The sequence below is a fragment of the Ips typographus genome, linkage group LG9 (genome assembly GCF_016097725.1).
Source record: "Ips typographus isolate SLU linkage group LG9, UJ_Ityp_2.0, whole genome shotgun sequence".
Classification (NCBI taxonomy): domain Eukaryota; kingdom Metazoa; phylum Arthropoda; class Insecta; order Coleoptera; family Curculionidae; genus Ips; species Ips typographus.
Window position 1 is genome coordinate 3,621,817 of NC_138430.1, and position 14,774 is coordinate 3,636,590.

At 34.0% G+C, this 14,774-nt stretch overlaps 4 protein-coding genes across 7 annotated transcripts; 3 read left to right on the forward strand and 1 right to left on the reverse strand.

Annotated features, from left to right (window-relative positions):
* Positions 1–942: 942 nt before the first annotated feature.
* Positions 943–1,964, forward strand: Spase25 (Signal peptidase complex subunit Spase25). Its single transcript, XM_081986629.1, has 5 exons — positions 943–1,102; positions 1,161–1,229; positions 1,285–1,418; positions 1,473–1,628; positions 1,680–1,964. Exons 1-5 carry the CDS (start codon positions 1,061–1,063, stop codon positions 1,864–1,866), a joined length of 588 nt encoding a protein of 195 aa, XP_081842755.1. The 5' UTR covers positions 943–1,060; the 3' UTR covers positions 1,867–1,964.
* A 194-nt stretch (positions 1,965–2,158) lies between these two features.
* On the forward strand, positions 2,159–3,509 carry LOC145733686 (protein lifeguard 4-like). 2 transcript variants are annotated; one of them, XM_081986626.1, is made up of 5 exons: positions 2,159–2,324; positions 2,419–2,672; positions 2,726–2,831; positions 2,883–3,034; positions 3,088–3,509. In XM_081986626.1, the coding sequence occupies exons 2-5, from the start codon at positions 2,431–2,433 to the stop codon at positions 3,338–3,340; spliced, it is 753 nt and encodes a 250-aa protein (XP_081842752.1). In that variant the 5' UTR covers positions 2,159–2,324; positions 2,419–2,430; the 3' UTR covers positions 3,341–3,509. The 2 variants fall into 2 exon arrangements, with proteins under 2 accessions (XP_081842752.1, XP_081842753.1); XM_081986627.1 differs by having other exon boundaries at positions 2,171–2,324; positions 2,392–2,672.
* A 54-nt stretch (positions 3,510–3,563) lies between these two features.
* On the reverse strand, positions 3,564–10,835 carry LOC145733677 (anoctamin-1-like). 3 transcript variants are annotated; one of them, XR_014179256.1, is made up of 21 exons: positions 10,678–10,835; positions 10,294–10,402; positions 9,502–9,738; positions 9,148–9,318; positions 8,941–9,097; positions 8,817–8,885; positions 8,642–8,713; positions 8,144–8,307; positions 7,919–8,087; positions 7,631–7,863; positions 7,420–7,580; positions 7,136–7,368; positions 6,919–7,083; positions 6,659–6,862; positions 6,472–6,600; positions 6,301–6,421; positions 6,041–6,246; positions 5,292–5,461; positions 5,177–5,215; positions 4,968–5,120; positions 3,564–4,909 (listed from the first exon to the last, which is right to left on the reverse strand). XR_014179256.1 is itself a non-coding variant. In XM_081986609.1 (20 exons), exons 2-20 carry the CDS (start codon positions 10,398–10,400, stop codon positions 4,785–4,787), a joined length of 3,141 nt encoding a protein of 1,046 aa, XP_081842735.1. In that variant the 5' UTR covers positions 10,401–10,402; positions 10,678–10,834; the 3' UTR covers positions 3,564–4,784. The 3 variants fall into 3 exon arrangements, 2 of the variants coding, with proteins under 2 accessions (XP_081842735.1, XP_081842736.1); XM_081986609.1 differs by having other exon boundaries at positions 4,968–5,215; positions 10,678–10,834; XM_081986610.1 differs by lacking the exon at positions 8,642–8,713 and having other exon boundaries at positions 4,968–5,215; positions 10,678–10,834.
* Positions 10,836–11,043: 208 nt separating this feature from the next.
* Positions 11,044–14,737, forward strand: LOC145733681 (2',5'-phosphodiesterase 12-like). The gene is made up of 7 exons (XM_081986617.1): positions 11,044–11,389; positions 11,454–12,203; positions 12,323–12,447; positions 12,495–12,657; positions 12,710–12,989; positions 13,932–14,055; positions 14,111–14,737. Exons 2-7 carry the CDS (start codon positions 11,467–11,469, stop codon positions 14,368–14,370), a joined length of 1,689 nt encoding a protein of 562 aa, XP_081842743.1. The 5' UTR covers positions 11,044–11,389; positions 11,454–11,466; the 3' UTR covers positions 14,371–14,737.
* The last annotated feature ends 37 nt before the right edge of the window (positions 14,738–14,774 follow it).

Below are 14,774 nucleotides of genomic sequence, written 5' to 3' on the forward strand. Positions count from 1 at the left end.
ACTGTGACACTTTTATACGTGAAATGAGAAGAGACAGAAGGGGAGAAAACGTAACTTTCTACACCGCAACTGAGTAAAAAAACACCAAATTGGTCACGGTGCGGCTCCTGATGGTTCTTTTGCCTCTTCGGAGTTAACAATTTTTTCGAAAATAAATAATAGGTGATATAGTTTAACCGCAACAACGACCACAACCATTCAAATGCTGTTTCAATGGGTGATTTCAATACTCTATCAAATCGAACCGATAGAATAGGTAATAGATTAGCCGTCCTGCCTGATGTGTTTCATTTCCACTCCGGCTTTTTATAGCGCGTTTCTCCCATGACCCAGCACTTTTAGTGGTACTGGGTACCAAACCAAGCCGACCTAAAACCAGTACTTTCTCTCTTGAAAACCGAAGAAAACCGCTTTGTTGCGGGAGGACCCAATTTAATCTGAAGCATATAAAAATCAAATAACTTCTAAACCAAAATGGCAAAGTTGTAAGATCATCTCCAAAGTCTTGTGATGAAAAATAGACAGATAAAATGATAAATGAACTAAAATTGGTCAACCCAAACAAAAAAAAATCATAGAAGTGGACGCCACCGTTAATGACCATTTACCACTGTCGCAAATATTAAAAAGTACCCATTCAGGTTAGACTTAATGAAGACTTTTAATTGAAGCAATCGTTTTAATTAACCGAATCATAAATGCAATTAAGTCCATTTGAAGTGATTTCTCGTACTGTACCTGTTTATTAACCGTTATTGTACGGCACCGCATAATTAAAAATACACTTATTAAATACATTACTCAAACTCATCAAGAAAAATCATGTACTGTTTCAATTTAGCACTACTACTGAAGTAAGACTGGTTGCCTATCCTAATAAAGATTCATCTGCTTTGCTGGCTGTTATCTAAGAAGTTTATTTTTGACAATTGACATTGACAATTAGTTTGCTCTGACGTGTCTTGGCCGGATTGTTGATGTGTTTTTGGGGCAACAATATTGGAAAAACACCGTTTTTCTGTTTATAATAAATATCCCATATTAAAGCACATTTTAGAATATGGCTCCTAAAGAGACAGACCCTAAAAGCAAAGACGAAAAGGTAAGTCACAACTTCAAAGAAAATACAAGAAAACAACTGGATTTTATAAACTTTTCAGGAGACTGTGAAAATTAATAAATGGGACAGTTCAGCTGTAAAAAATTCACTAGACGACGCAGTTAAAGAGGTAAAAACTCACATTTAAGTAGGTATTTTATGCTTACAGCTTTGAACATAAACAGGTGCTCACCAAGAAGTTCAACTATGTGGAAAATTTTGCCCTTATGGATGGAAGATTAGCGATCTGTACTATAGCTGTAGGTGTTGCTATGTTTGCACTGTTGTGGGACTACTTTTATCCGTTCCCTCAATCTAGGTGAGCACACTTACCTCAATCTTACTGGAGCATTCTAATTGTTTATTATTTCAGGCCAGTACTGATCTTCAGTGTGACCACTTACTTTTTTATGATGGGAGTTTTAACCCTTTACACCACCTACAAAGAAAAGGGTATTTTTGCTGTTTGCGTACAAAAAGAAGGACAGAGAAAGGGCACTGTCTGGATTGCCAGTTCTTCAATGGAAAAGTAACACTGGAAATTATTTAAGCTTCAAAATGGTTCATAATGGTTTTTAAGGTATGATGACAAATATGAACTGCACCTGAGTATTAAGGACCCTAAAACTGGATCAGTGAGAAGCACTGAGTCTAAGAAAAGCTGCGCAAACTTTGTTACTGTAGATGGGGTTGTGTGTCAAGATTTAGTGGAAAATGAAGTTACAAGACTGCACAATTCACTGTTGAGTGAGCGCAAAGAGAAATAATTTGTTTTTTACTACAAATGTTTCTTTGACTGTTTAGATCCATTTCAAATGTCTGTCTGTGTAGTTATGTGAATAAAACATGGTAATTTTGGGATTAATTTGTTCATTTTTTGTATTAAATTGGAATTGTATTGTGTGCCCTCTCTAGTATACAGCAATAGAGAAAGATGGCATGCTGCTCCAAACACCAATCCTAACATTTCTCAGGTTAAATTTAATGGTCACAAGGTTTTGTATGGGAATGGCAATTAAGAACCACGTGACCACGACCAGCTGCTAGTGGCATACGTCACTGTCAACCACTTTTGCAAGAAAAATATTTATAAAAATTATCATAAATTACAACACAACATAAGTAGTAATAATTGAAGTCTTTTTGGCAATAATTATACAACAAGTCTGGTGTTTGTTTCTATTTATAAACAGGATTCATATAAAAACATCTGTCAGCAGTGTAGGTAGGTGAAAAACAGTGAATGGTATCCTCCCTAATTAGCACCTAAAATATCTCTCAAAATCCTACAGGGGAAAAACTTTACTTTTCACTTTTAGTGTGAATTCAAAATGTCTCAAACCGTGCCTTTGATTCTTACTGAAGACGTTGAACAAGGTGGCAAAGAGTATGGAGAGGATGGCATTGAACATGACTTTGCCTACAGGAATAATGTAGCCCAAGCTACAAAAAACATACGTTTGGCTTTCCTTCGCAAAGTTTATGGGCTGTTAACGATGCAGGTGTTTTTGACTATGATAATTGCAGCGATTTTCATGTTTACGCCACCAATTAAAGGGTTTGTTCAAACCAAGTAAGTCTCACTTAGCAGTGGTGCGCTGTTCCTTTATAATATGGTATTTTTAGTGACTGGATGATTATGCTGAGCTTTTTTGCTGGTATAATCATTCTCATCCCCCTGCACATCAAGCGCAGAGAATCTCCCACCAACTTGATCTTACTGACTGCATTTGTAAGTAGTACTTTTTCTAAAGAAAACTATTTCTTATTAGAGAAATTTTAGACTGTTATCCAGGCCTACACTGTTGGGGTTATAGTAACTTTTTACTCAAAAACCATAGTGCTGGAAGCTCTTTTATTGACTTTGCTGGTTTTGGGTGGGCTGACTGCCTACACTTTTCAAACTAAGCGCGATTTTTCGGCCATGCATTCAGCGTAAGCTTTACATTATACACAGCATAAACTGACCCTACAAGTTTTCTTTTTAGTTTGTTTGCAGGACTGATTATCTTGATAATTGGTGGATTTCTGCAAGTATTCTTACAGTCACCCATTTTTGAATTACTGATTGGATTTGGTGGGGCTTTCCTTTTCTGTTTGTTCATAATTTATGACACTAAATTGATTATGGAGACTTTGTCGCCAGAAGAGTACATTTTAGCAACTATTAACTTGTACATGGATATTATTAATTTGTTTTTGTATATTTTGCGTATTTTACAAGCTTTGAACAGGCAATAAAGTACTTTTTTGTGATTATTGATTAGAATTTGCAGCCATTTAGTAGACTGCATTTAAATTTAGTCCAGTGTTGCTCACCTAACCAATCTTGCACTTAATTGTGATAATTATGTAAAAATGTTTTTATTATGATTTTAAAATATATTATTTTATTGTGATACTGTTCAAACTTTGTGTTTATATTCATTTGTTATTTTTTTAGGTGGTGAAATAAGTGTCCATCTGGTAACAAAGCATATATTTTAAAAAGAAAAACTTAAAAAGTATATAATATAGTCAAAAATAAACTTGTATAGGAACTATGTCACAAGCAAACCTAATAAAATATTTAATAATTAGGAAGAGCACAATTAAAAAATCACAAAAATGTGTTAACACAGGGGGATATAATAAATGGGAGATTCTGGCCAGAAATGCTTTTAAGGAGAGGTTTAGGTCATCAATTGAGTTTGTAATTAAGTTATAAACCATTTGTACAGAGAGAGAGAAAGTTATAGAGCAACCAAATTATGCTATAAGTTGGAGTAATAGAAATTCATTAAAGTTCAGTTTGTTAAAAATGTATTAGGATCAACTATGTATAGAAATTTGAAATTTTGGAATTAAGGAAGTGAGAGAAAGATGAAAATTATTTTAAAATATAGCACCACTGGAAATTATTTTAATTCCAAGATTTCAAATTTCTATCAATAGTTCAACAAGTACAGCCAACCAGCGCAAATGTAATTAAAGTGGCACCAATGAATAAAAAAAATATAGCAGGAAGGAGCAATAGCAAACAAAGGGGGTGACAGAAACAAGGGGGAGAGGGGGAGTAATATGGCGGCCGTCAACTTTCGTTTGGCACTATAAAACACTATTATTATTGTCCACTGTACAACTTAATTTAAATTTGCAAAACTCAACTGTTAAAGAACCACAAACAAACAAAACAAATTAACACTAAATACAAACAACAAATTTTTGCGGGTTTGAAACTCCAAACTGACAATGACTTTGCGTCAATTCAACTGCGCAGTAGGCGAATGCGCAATCAACTTCCGTCCCCCTCGCTTAATGCACAAACGGGTTATAATTTGTATTATTGTTACCTCCTGATACTTGTTCTTTTTCCTCATTGAGTGGCACCCAAAAAAGATGATTTCGGCCGCTTCAGTTGTAGGTAAACTCTAAGAGATGGCGCTAATACAGCTGAACTCCTCAAGAAAGCTTGATTTTTTCAAATAAATTTGATTTAAATTACTATTTTGAAAACTAAACAAGGTAAGCATTTCTGGTTTATTTTGGTATTTTGGCAAATACGTTAGGAACCACACACATATAATTTCTATAAGATTAAGTATATCTGCATTAAAATGAGGTTAACCACTTGGAAAAAATCAGTACTATACATAAAAAATAACCGTAAATATTTAAAGGCAGTTTTATCAACGTTACTCAGAACTTAAGAAAGTGAGGGTTTATCATCGTTTCCGTTGTTTGAATCATCACTGTCACATGCCAAATTAGATAAAGACCTACTAATGTATTTGTCCCACTGTTCGGGTGAGGATAGTTCGGGCTTAGGACCTGCTTAACCAGACGTTTTATACCTACAAACCCTAGAGATATAAAAGAAGGAACTTACGTGCACTTTGCGCCCTAAGTTGTTCGTGTTTAATTATAATCTCATTAGTTAGGTAAGCTTCACGTCGTATTTTATTCCTTAAATTGCTGGACATGTCCGGGATCCCCCATTTAATCGCAATCATTACGAACACGACCACATTTTCGAAAATGACTACAAAAAATAGTCGGGCGGCTAAAATGCGCCAATATAACGCCGTGTATTCGTACTTGTCGCTTTCCCACGGTGGACTTCTATACTCCGGATACCTGCAAGTTGTTGTCTGTCAATTCTAGTCTTAGGTACTACAGTCAGAGAAATCGATAATTTTTTGACTTGGCGTACCTGCACAGTTCTACAGAGTTGTCTTTGGGACGAGAACTAGCTTGGAAATCGGATGTATTGAAGTAAGACAAGGAATTGTTGAGGTAACCTTCCAGACTGCCATCTTTACTGATGTACAGTCGATAAACTAGGCGGGGAATAAAATCTGACGTAAACGCTATTATAAACCCCTGCAAATAGTAAAAAATTAACTACAATTATCTTCTACTAAATTGTGATTGTAGTCCAACTATCAGTATCAAATAATTCTAAAAAATAAAGTAGTACTAGTAGTTGTTGAACTACTCAAACTTAATCCAACTACTCACAAATCGTTTTGTTGTTGAACTACTTGAAAATAAGTTAAACAAATTTGTTATTGTCAATGGCAATAATAAATTGGTATTTAGAAGTACCAAGAGATTTGAAAGAGAGTTAAAATAATTTTGGAATTGCCAGAAAACTTTAACTAAAGGCTGCCAGAAGTGTTCTAAAGCTTCAAAGAATTTTTTTAAATTGCTAGAAGCCTTGACACTCATTTGGGACCTGCCTGAGCTCTAAATACTACTAAAAATATTCCAAATACTGCCAGAAGCCTTCTACAAGTGTCTTAAACGATCTAAGATTCTTTTAAGATCCAGAGGCTTTTAAAATAATTTTTAAATCACCAGAGTTCTCTAAAGAGTACTAAAAATTTCTTAAAAGCTGCCAGAAGCCCCTACAAGTGTCCTAACCTTCAAAGAATTTTATTATTTTTTCATAAAACTCACATTAGTAATCACAGACAACTTCCCAATAGAGTCCAATATTCGGTACCAAATACCGATATCTCTCATTCGTTGCGCCACTGGCCTTCGGTACATGGTTACTAGTTTTTTGGCATCCAAACGCATTTCCAAGATGTTGTTTAAAAGAGCAAAAAGCGGGGCAAGGGGAAAGGCAGCCACGAAAATTGTTACAAACCCGTACTGCAACACTACAAAATCAATACGTCTACATTTTGCTTGGTATTATTCGGGTTTGGACTTACCCATTTCCAAATATTCCGGAAACAAACTCCTCGGTCCCCATTCGACTAACTTGAAGTCTTTCAACCACTGCGGCTGAGCCCCCTTGCAAGACTGTTGTTCTTTCGTGAGCCCCGTTTTCACCTAAACCCACAAATTGAACGAACTTACTTTGATCCCACTATACCGTTTACCTTAAGGGTATTCAACCACTTGAAAAACAACGGAAACATCATTTCCAAAACTGTATTCATAGCCTGTTTACCAATCATTATTACCGCTAATTGAATACATAGCTCTAAGAGGCATCCACCAGGTCCACACTAGAATTTAGTTTAGTTTTAGTATTAAATCAGAATATAGTTTATTGGTATCTAGTACCTCTTCTTGTCTATACCCAAAAAAAGTGTTGTAACGCTTTGGAGAGCCAATAAATTTTCCTTTAAAAAAGGCGATATAAAAAATTGAAGCGTAATAGTTTACAAATTGAAGGAGGTAGATTTTAAGTGTGAGGGAATCATCAAATTCAGTTTGAGTTCTTAGTAGTTCAAACTCAGTCAGACGCTCTGCTACATAAGTGTAGATCTGTAAATTGATGGATAATGAATATCTTATTGTCTGTTAACTTATTTAAAACTCACTTGATTGAAAATCAGAATTGCAACTAAATTTATTGAGGCTGCGGTTGCTGTTGTAATCAAAACGGCCGAGCTAGTGTCAATTTTGTCCGAATAAAATTTTAGCGTCACCAAAACTGACATTCGGTATAGTACAACACCGACCACAGTTGCTAGTGCCATACATACCTAGACATTTCACTCTAATCAACAACAAGCCACTCTAGAACATTATTTTTACCAAGAGCAACACCATAGAAAAACTGAAAATTGTCATGGGTACCCTAATTTTCCAAAAGGGAACGTGCGGTTCCTGTGTGTTGGTAATATGGTTGTACGATTTTCTTTTAACGTGAGCCAACCTGGCCAAATATTGTGGTCGCGGATGTTCCTCTTGAACATCAAAACCGGTCAAGTCCCACCGATGAGTTATTTCGGCCGAATAACGTTTCCACATTTCCAAAAACGTTGTTGCTAAACGTATAAAAATCAGTAGGAGCAAATACTACCCTGTCATAAACGTACCCCAAATCGACATAAAAACAGCATAAAACACTGTAGTCGGGTTATCAAACAAATAAGTTATCCTTGAATGAACGCAAGTCTCATTCAAATTCCAATAACCGCACCACGAGTCGCATAATGGACACATTTTAGTCCCGAGATCCAAATTGCAAATATCATTACTGGAAGAAAAATTAGAAAAAAACTGCTACCCAATCAAAACAGAACAAACCTAGGTTTATTCGAATACATGGTTGACAAGGAGTAGATAAAACAAGCGATTCCAACAACTGATGGCGCTATTAGAATGTGAGTGTAATATCCTAACCAGGCAAAGTACAAGGCAATTTTAACACCAAAATACTCTTTTACACAGTCTAAAGGTTGGTACTTGTACCATTTTTGTAGAGACGACCATTCGTTGTAGAGAAAGTTCCTAGTGGAACCTACAGTAGTTAAGTCACCCTATAAGATTACAAATTATATTAAAAACAAAAAAAATATCGAGCTTAATACGCACATCATGTAGAGGATAAGCCGCTTCATAAACATTATCAGCGATCAGTCTTTCCATACCAAATGCAAAATTATTGTCCAAACCTTCTTCAAATCGCGTCCGATCCAAAATAAATTGAACTACACGCGAATGAATAGCGGGAGTAAAAAAACAAGGTGATTCAGTGTCAAACCTGTACAAAACGACTCATCACAAAAACAAAAACTAACAACAAATCGGCAAACTCACAAATATTCCCTATCCCTTCGGTAAATGGCAGTGAAACGATGGCTGAGCTTTTCTGGAAACTTTTCCTTATCAATAAAAATGCGCTCACGCAGTTTCTGGTACTGATCGGAGATTGCTCTTACAAACATATTGGTTCTATGAGATACTTGCCTTATTGCGGGAATCTAAGTGCAGATATGAGAGAGAAAGAAAGTTAGAACTTGTGTTTGTTAGTTTGATAGTCATGGGAAGAACAATACAAAGCTATGTTACAAAAGTACAGCAGTTGTATACGGTCCAAATAGCAATAAATGATATTTAAGTCAGTTTCCAACACAAAGATAATTAATTTACGTTTTATAGCTGTCAATACATTTAAAATTGCCAGGTAAATAGACATATACAAAAAAAAACACAGGATCACCAAGCTACATTAACAAATCCAAGCACCAACACAGTTATTAAATTAGTTTAGTATTAAAACCACTCTACTCCAATTCAGTAAAAACGTTAATGTACCTTCCGTGAAAAATAAGAAGTTGGTGTATCAAACATGTTCAGAGTGCGTTCGCTTGGCACTACGCATAATCCCTAAAGAAAGTAAAAGTGATTTACAATGTGTATTAGTGGAAAAGAGTATTATAATGGTGCGTGATGGTGCTAAAATGCGAACATTTTTCGCCTAAAGACTTACCTCTTTCATCGGCATTCGGAGCTTTAGTATTTCACTGTATGTTTTTAAAACATCTATAGGCGCGTGGATCTAAAATTTCAATTTCTTGACAGTCGTTTTACTTGCAATTATCACTTAAACTTGCCTTCACGAAATTTAATATGCCACATTCGCCCTGTTCACGTTCCAGTTCTAAACCTTTGGCGCACAAGTTTTTCTGAAAAATTTCCCGTTTTCGACGCGCTTCTTCAGGGAAAGCGTCTTCATTTGCACAATTCCATACCAAAACAAAATCTACAGATCTATATAAAACAGTTTCGGAAAACATTCAATTCAACTCTGTAATACACACCTGATGTTATCCTTAAAAAATATAGTGGGCTTAGGACAATTTCCCCTTCTGACATTATTGTACATGTTTAACGGTTCTTCAATCACATTTAAAGACACTTTGGAGGCACTACCGCCTCCTTTTAGGTTTAAACGATTTACTTCTAAATCACCTTTGTCATTATCAACATCCCTAAAATATCCACGTTACCCAAATACAATTTCTACTAAATAGAACTTTAATTATGTTGTTAATTTACCATCACACACCTCATTTAGTGCTAGAAAAATCGATATTTGCAATATCTGTATTAGCACGCCTAACTAGCCATTGGCACGCTTTCAACTAATTAACATTAGATGGGAAAACATTTACCTAGTTGTGTCCATTTTATGATCAAGATTCTCGCCGCTTTCATACAAATTGATCACAGACATAGCAGAAAGATCATTTCCAGGATTAGAGGTATCACAGCCACAATTATAAGTTTGATTTTCGAATTCTAAAATTTTTTGATTTTTGACCTCATCAGTCTCACTTATCTTTGGCATGTCCAGAGGATTTGCTATTGTATTCCACTCACGAAGGGAATATGAATGACGATGTTTTTCTCTAAAATGGGCAGCAGATATCAGTCCTCTGTATAAGTTGAGTTGATTGTAAATTGTTACATTTTACTATCCACCTAGTCATTTATAATGAGGCACCCTGTACCTATCTTATGTTCCAGCTTTTTAAATTTCCACTAGTGTCATAATAATCCCTTTAATCACTTTGAAATATGAGGCAGTAAAGCCTTATTTATCATGAATTCAAAGTGAGATTAAGCTTATTTATTAAGGTTTTACTTGTCATTTAAAGTTAAAAAAACTGAAATTTTAATCACAAAACCTTTAACATCTAATAAACTTACATTATTGATAATTAAACCTTTATGAAATTTTAAACAGTTTAAACAGTTTACTTTTATATTAGATAGGTACCTATAATAAGGAGTACATTGCAATTGGTATTATTAAACTCAAAGCCAGCAATAATTGAATAAAAATGGGTGTCAACTTGTGTACACTGGCTCAGATCACCATAAACAAGCAAAAAGTACTCTTTTAAAATTCTTTATAATATAACCGACATTTGATCTAGGTAGTATGTAAAACTCATACTTACTTCTGTGCGGAAGCCCTTGCAACTTTTTCAACTGCAGATGTGGACAAACTTCGTAATAATGCATTTTTGTTTCCAACATGGTTAAAGTCATTATAATTGCGGTGCATTCCTGATTACAAACATAAATATTAAAAAAATAGCTTATGCATACAACAAGTTTAAATTCACAACCACTTCTGGACATATATTTTGTGCTTTTAATCTAGGTTATAAAAATGAATTTTTAGTGTGATTCTCAGCAGCTAAATGGCTTTGTCATACGACAAGTAATTGTTACAAAAATACACCGGGAACAGCAAGCTAAGTAGGTTTTTCTATTTTTAAATTGAAAGAGAAGTGCAAATTTTATGATGGTATTATTGATAAGAAAATGTTGCCACTTACCAAAAAAAAAACACTTAATAAAACTAATTGCATAAATTCATTACAATTGTGGAGAACAGTCAAAAGTGATAAATATTTGATAAAACCTTAATATAAATAAGTTAAAAATTCAAAAACAATAGATCAATAAAATGAAAATAATCAATATATAATTTGAGGTTAGGGCAGTGCTAAACATTTGAAGGTCAAAACTCGTTTTTAAAAAAAAATACAGCCTGACTATAGGTTTTTCACTTTGCCTTCACAAGTACGAGAGAGAGAGAGCACGCTGAAGTGAGCATCTGACTGTTCCAGGAAACAGTAGTTCAGCCTGTCAAACATACGATTTATGTCAAAATTCTAACCTCCAATCTAAGGTGTGTTAACTGTGGTTACCCAGGTTACTGTCATACTGTCCATGTGTTTTGTGTTATTATTATTATTGTTGTATAGGTAGCTTGCATTTTTGTTTTAGTCTTGATTGTTTTAATACATTCGACTTTGTAAAAAACGGATAATTATTTTGATTTTGGTGCTTTTCCATTTGGAGCTCTTCTATCAACTTTAGCAATCAATTATTGTAAATTTTAAAATTCTTTACTTTTTATTACCAATTGAGTATTTATCCTATTTAAATATTTAATCTAATCTATTAATAAAAGCTCATAGTTTAAGTACATCAAAATTAGTTTTATCAGGATGGTGAGTCAGTAGTAAATCCCATAAGTGCAAGGTAAGAAATAAATAATTCTAAATTTGACTCATAGATTTGACTGACTACAACTACCTTTCTCTAGGTAATTAGCAATCATGTTGAAACTTCAGCAAGAAGCAGCATACCTGTGCGAGTATGACTCCAAGAACTGTGATATCAGATTTAATGTGACATTGAAAACAAAGGCTGGAGAAACTGTTATTAAAGAATCACTTGGTTTTTGCAAAGTTACTGATACTTTGGCAGTTTTGAAGAAAGACATTCAAGACCGACTTTTAGAACTTAATTTAAAGAAAACTGAAGATAATGTGGAAGTTTTGTATGATTTACCTGAGTCTGGTGCTGATATTCCTGTGGCATTTCTTAATGGTGAAAACAAGCCTTATGCTGATACTAAAACAATTCTGGACTTTCTTAAACTCACTGGGAAAAGAAAGCTTAAAGTTTTAAGTAACAATTTCAGAATTGTCCAAAATGCACCTATAGTTCGCATTGCCAAATTACCTTTATCCATATGTGCAAACTTCTCAGTTGAGCCTATAATATTTAGGAGCTACTTCTTGGATAAAGATATCTCAAAATATATATGGTCAAAATCAAAAGACCAAATCAAATGGAATAAAGTGGGAGAAGGGTTTTCATATGATGTGCAGGAAAGTGATTTGGGACATTTTTTAAAATTCTGCTGTATACCTTACAGTAAAAACTCTATAGTTAAAGGTCCAATTTATGAATGCATTTCTGAATATCCAGTGGAAATAATTAACAAATTTCCAGAGTGTCCTTTTGAGGAAAGGCATAAATTGATAAATCAGAAATTAAATGGAAATAAGTAAGTATAAAGAGTTGAAAGTAATATGATTACTTAAAATACTAAAAGATAAATATTATTTTGTAATTTTAAAAAAACTAAAAATTACATTTTTAACTTATTTTTATTTTATTTATTAGATTTAGAGTGGTGTCTTACAATGTCTTGGCTGATAGATATGTTGATAATATCCAGTATGACTATTGTAACCCAAAAGCTTTGGGTATACATTACAGAAAACAGTTGGTTATGAAAGAGCTAGAAGGTGAGTTTTTAAAATCCTATTATTCTATGTATTGACACAATTTTCAGGTTTTAAATCGGACATAATATGCATGCAAGAAGTGGATGAAACACAGTACAAAAAATACTACAAAAAAGCCTTTTATGATAGAGGCTACAACAGTGTATTTAATAGGAAGGGCAATTGCATACCTGAAGGGTTGCTCTGCGCCTTTAACGCCAACAGATACAAGTAAATGTTTTTTACTTATTTTCAAACTGTTTTTCATAAACATCTTTTGTAGCCTTTTAGAGAGTAAACAGCTAGTTTTCAGGAACTGCATTGACCGTAATCATTTCAAGATTGTTAAGAATTTATTAGAGTCAAATGTGGAAGTTAAAAACGAATTTATAAAACAAAGCACCTCTTTACAGACTACTGTGTTACAAGATAAAAACACTCAGAAAATTGTTATTGTGGGTAACACGCATTTGTTTTATCATCCGGATGCGGACCATATTCGGATACTTCAAGCTTGCATGGCCACTCAGCATTTAGGATATTTGAAAAATAGACTATTAAAGGTGAGTTGCCTATCAATTAAATGTCTGTTCGAGAAATAGATACATCGCGGCTCTCTATACTAGAAAGCCTAAAATGTCACTTTTAATTGCGGCGTTAGCGGTTTTCGTTTTATACACAAACGTATGCAGATGCAGTAAAAAATATGTTTTTTTTAAATTGTTTCGTGTACTTGATTGCAAGTTGTGAGTGAAAAACCAAAAAAGGGTTCATTCCTGATCCAGATGTGTATAGATAGAGCTTTTTTATACACAATCAAGTCCAGCCTAAACAAATTGGTTAGAACATTTGTCCTGGAAAGTACAACACACAGCAAACTAGTTTAAACACTGTTCAATGTAAGAAAATCTGTAAATCCTTGAAACTAGGTAAGCAAAACTGGTAAATGGTTGTTATGTTATTAACAAGAACATTAATTCAAAGTTATTTTTGTTGCTCTCACAATGAAGGATGCTTTAAAATGTAACTCACATACCTGTGCATGTAACAAGTAACTAATAAGTTTACTGTACTAGAAAGCACTTGTACCTACCATTGAGTATAGTGTTGGAGTAAAATCATCCCACTTCAAAGTGTTCAACCACTGTTGAGTTAGATCCGGTTTTTTGTAAAGTAAAAAAGTGACACGGTTGGGCTTTTTCCTGAATTGCTGTTACAATGTGGCTTGAAAAACTTATGAACGGCAGCAAGTTTGATTTTAAACCGTAAAAATTCATCTAATCCTCAAAAAACTAAATTTCCACAATACAAACTGTCACCAGTATTTCCGCCATATTGGGATTTTTGACAAGCACCTTCTAGGCTTTCTAGTATAGTAGGCGGTGGATACATCCATTGGTCACAAGTCAGAAAACGTCATAGTCACGTGAGCATACAACCAATGAAACTTGACGTTTACTGTTTCTGAGTTGGAAACCAGTTGCCAAACGTTGATTTATTTTTAGGAGTACAAAACTCCACATGTTGGTATCGTTTTCTGCGGTGATTTTAATAGTGACGTCAGTAAGTCACTGTATGATTTTATGATAATCGGAACTATGGATCCGCAACATAAAGACTGTTTAAAGAGTAAGTTTGACTTTGAATAAATACAGTGGGATGAATAAAATGTTTTTTTTTTTAGTTTCGTCCTCAGGAGACGCTGTGATTTACCATAAACTCAGGCTGATTAGCGCCAGTGGTACTCCAAAATTTACCAATTACACTTCAAGTTACAAAGGGTGTTTAGATTATATTTTTGTGGATACTTTAATGTTTTCGGTTATCAAAACGATTCCAGTTCCTTCACCTACGGAATTGGAACAGTACGTAGGATTGCCTAATGACGTTTATCCTTCGGATCATTTATCTTTAGTAGTTGAGATTCAGTTCCGTTCCAAATAATATTTTTTAACCTTTTATTCCTGAAGTAGAAGTTAATGTGTATTGTTACTTGTTTCCTAGTAAATTTGATTGATAAACGAATGTAATGGTAATATTAAAAAAATGTATATTTCGAGGATAACCTGCATATAGGATAGGGTACTTTATCAAATATACTAATGAGACTGGATAAATATACAAAATAGAATTTATTGTTTAATTATATGTTATTAAATTATACCTGTAAACAAATATTGGCTAAATTGTTGTAGAAACAAAATTGTCACGTGACAAGTCAACTTTTTGAAGTATCACGTGCTCTCTAAGTGTTTTTATTGGAAGTGATCACTTGACTGTTAGAAATAAATATAAAAATGTTTTACATTTTGCTGATTGTCATCTGTCAACATATACCTATGTCAAAT

Coding starts and splice junctions, on each gene's coding strand:
- LOC145733677 (XM_081986609.1), bottom strand. CDS start 10,400: ATGCACCGCAATTATAATGACTTTAACCATGTTGGAAACAAAAATGCA. Junction 9,098..9,147: donor TTTTTTAAGGATAACATCAG/GTGTGTATTACA, acceptor TGTTTTATATAG/ATCTGTAGATTTTGTTTTGG. Junction 6,422..6,471: donor AGTGGTTGAATACCCTTAAG/GTAAACGGTATA, acceptor TTGTGGGTTTAG/GTGAAAACGGGGCTCACGAA.
- LOC145733686 (XM_081986626.1), top strand. CDS start 2,431: ATGTCTCAAACCGTGCCTTTGATTCTTACTGAAGACGTTGAACAAGGT. Junction 2,673..2,725: donor AAAGGGTTTGTTCAAACCAA/GTAAGTCTCACT, acceptor TGGTATTTTTAG/TGACTGGATGATTATGCTGA. Junction 3,035..3,087: donor TTTTCGGCCATGCATTCAGC/GTAAGCTTTACA, acceptor TTTTCTTTTTAG/TTTGTTTGCAGGACTGATTA.
- LOC145733681 (XM_081986617.1), top strand. CDS start 11,467: ATGTTGAAACTTCAGCAAGAAGCAGCATACCTGTGCGAGTATGACTCC. Junction 12,204..12,322: donor CAGAAATTAAATGGAAATAA/GTAAGTATAAAG, acceptor TTTATTTATTAG/ATTTAGAGTGGTGTCTTACA. Junction 12,448..12,494: donor GGTTATGAAAGAGCTAGAAG/GTGAGTTTTTAA, acceptor CACAATTTTCAG/GTTTTAAATCGGACATAATA.
- Spase25 (XM_081986629.1), top strand. CDS start 1,061: ATGGCTCCTAAAGAGACAGACCCTAAAAGCAAAGACGAAAAG. Junction 1,103..1,160: donor CTAAAAGCAAAGACGAAAAG/GTAAGTCACAAC, acceptor TAAACTTTTCAG/GAGACTGTGAAAATTAATAA. Junction 1,419..1,472: donor TATCCGTTCCCTCAATCTAG/GTGAGCACACTT, acceptor TTATTATTTCAG/GCCAGTACTGATCTTCAGTG.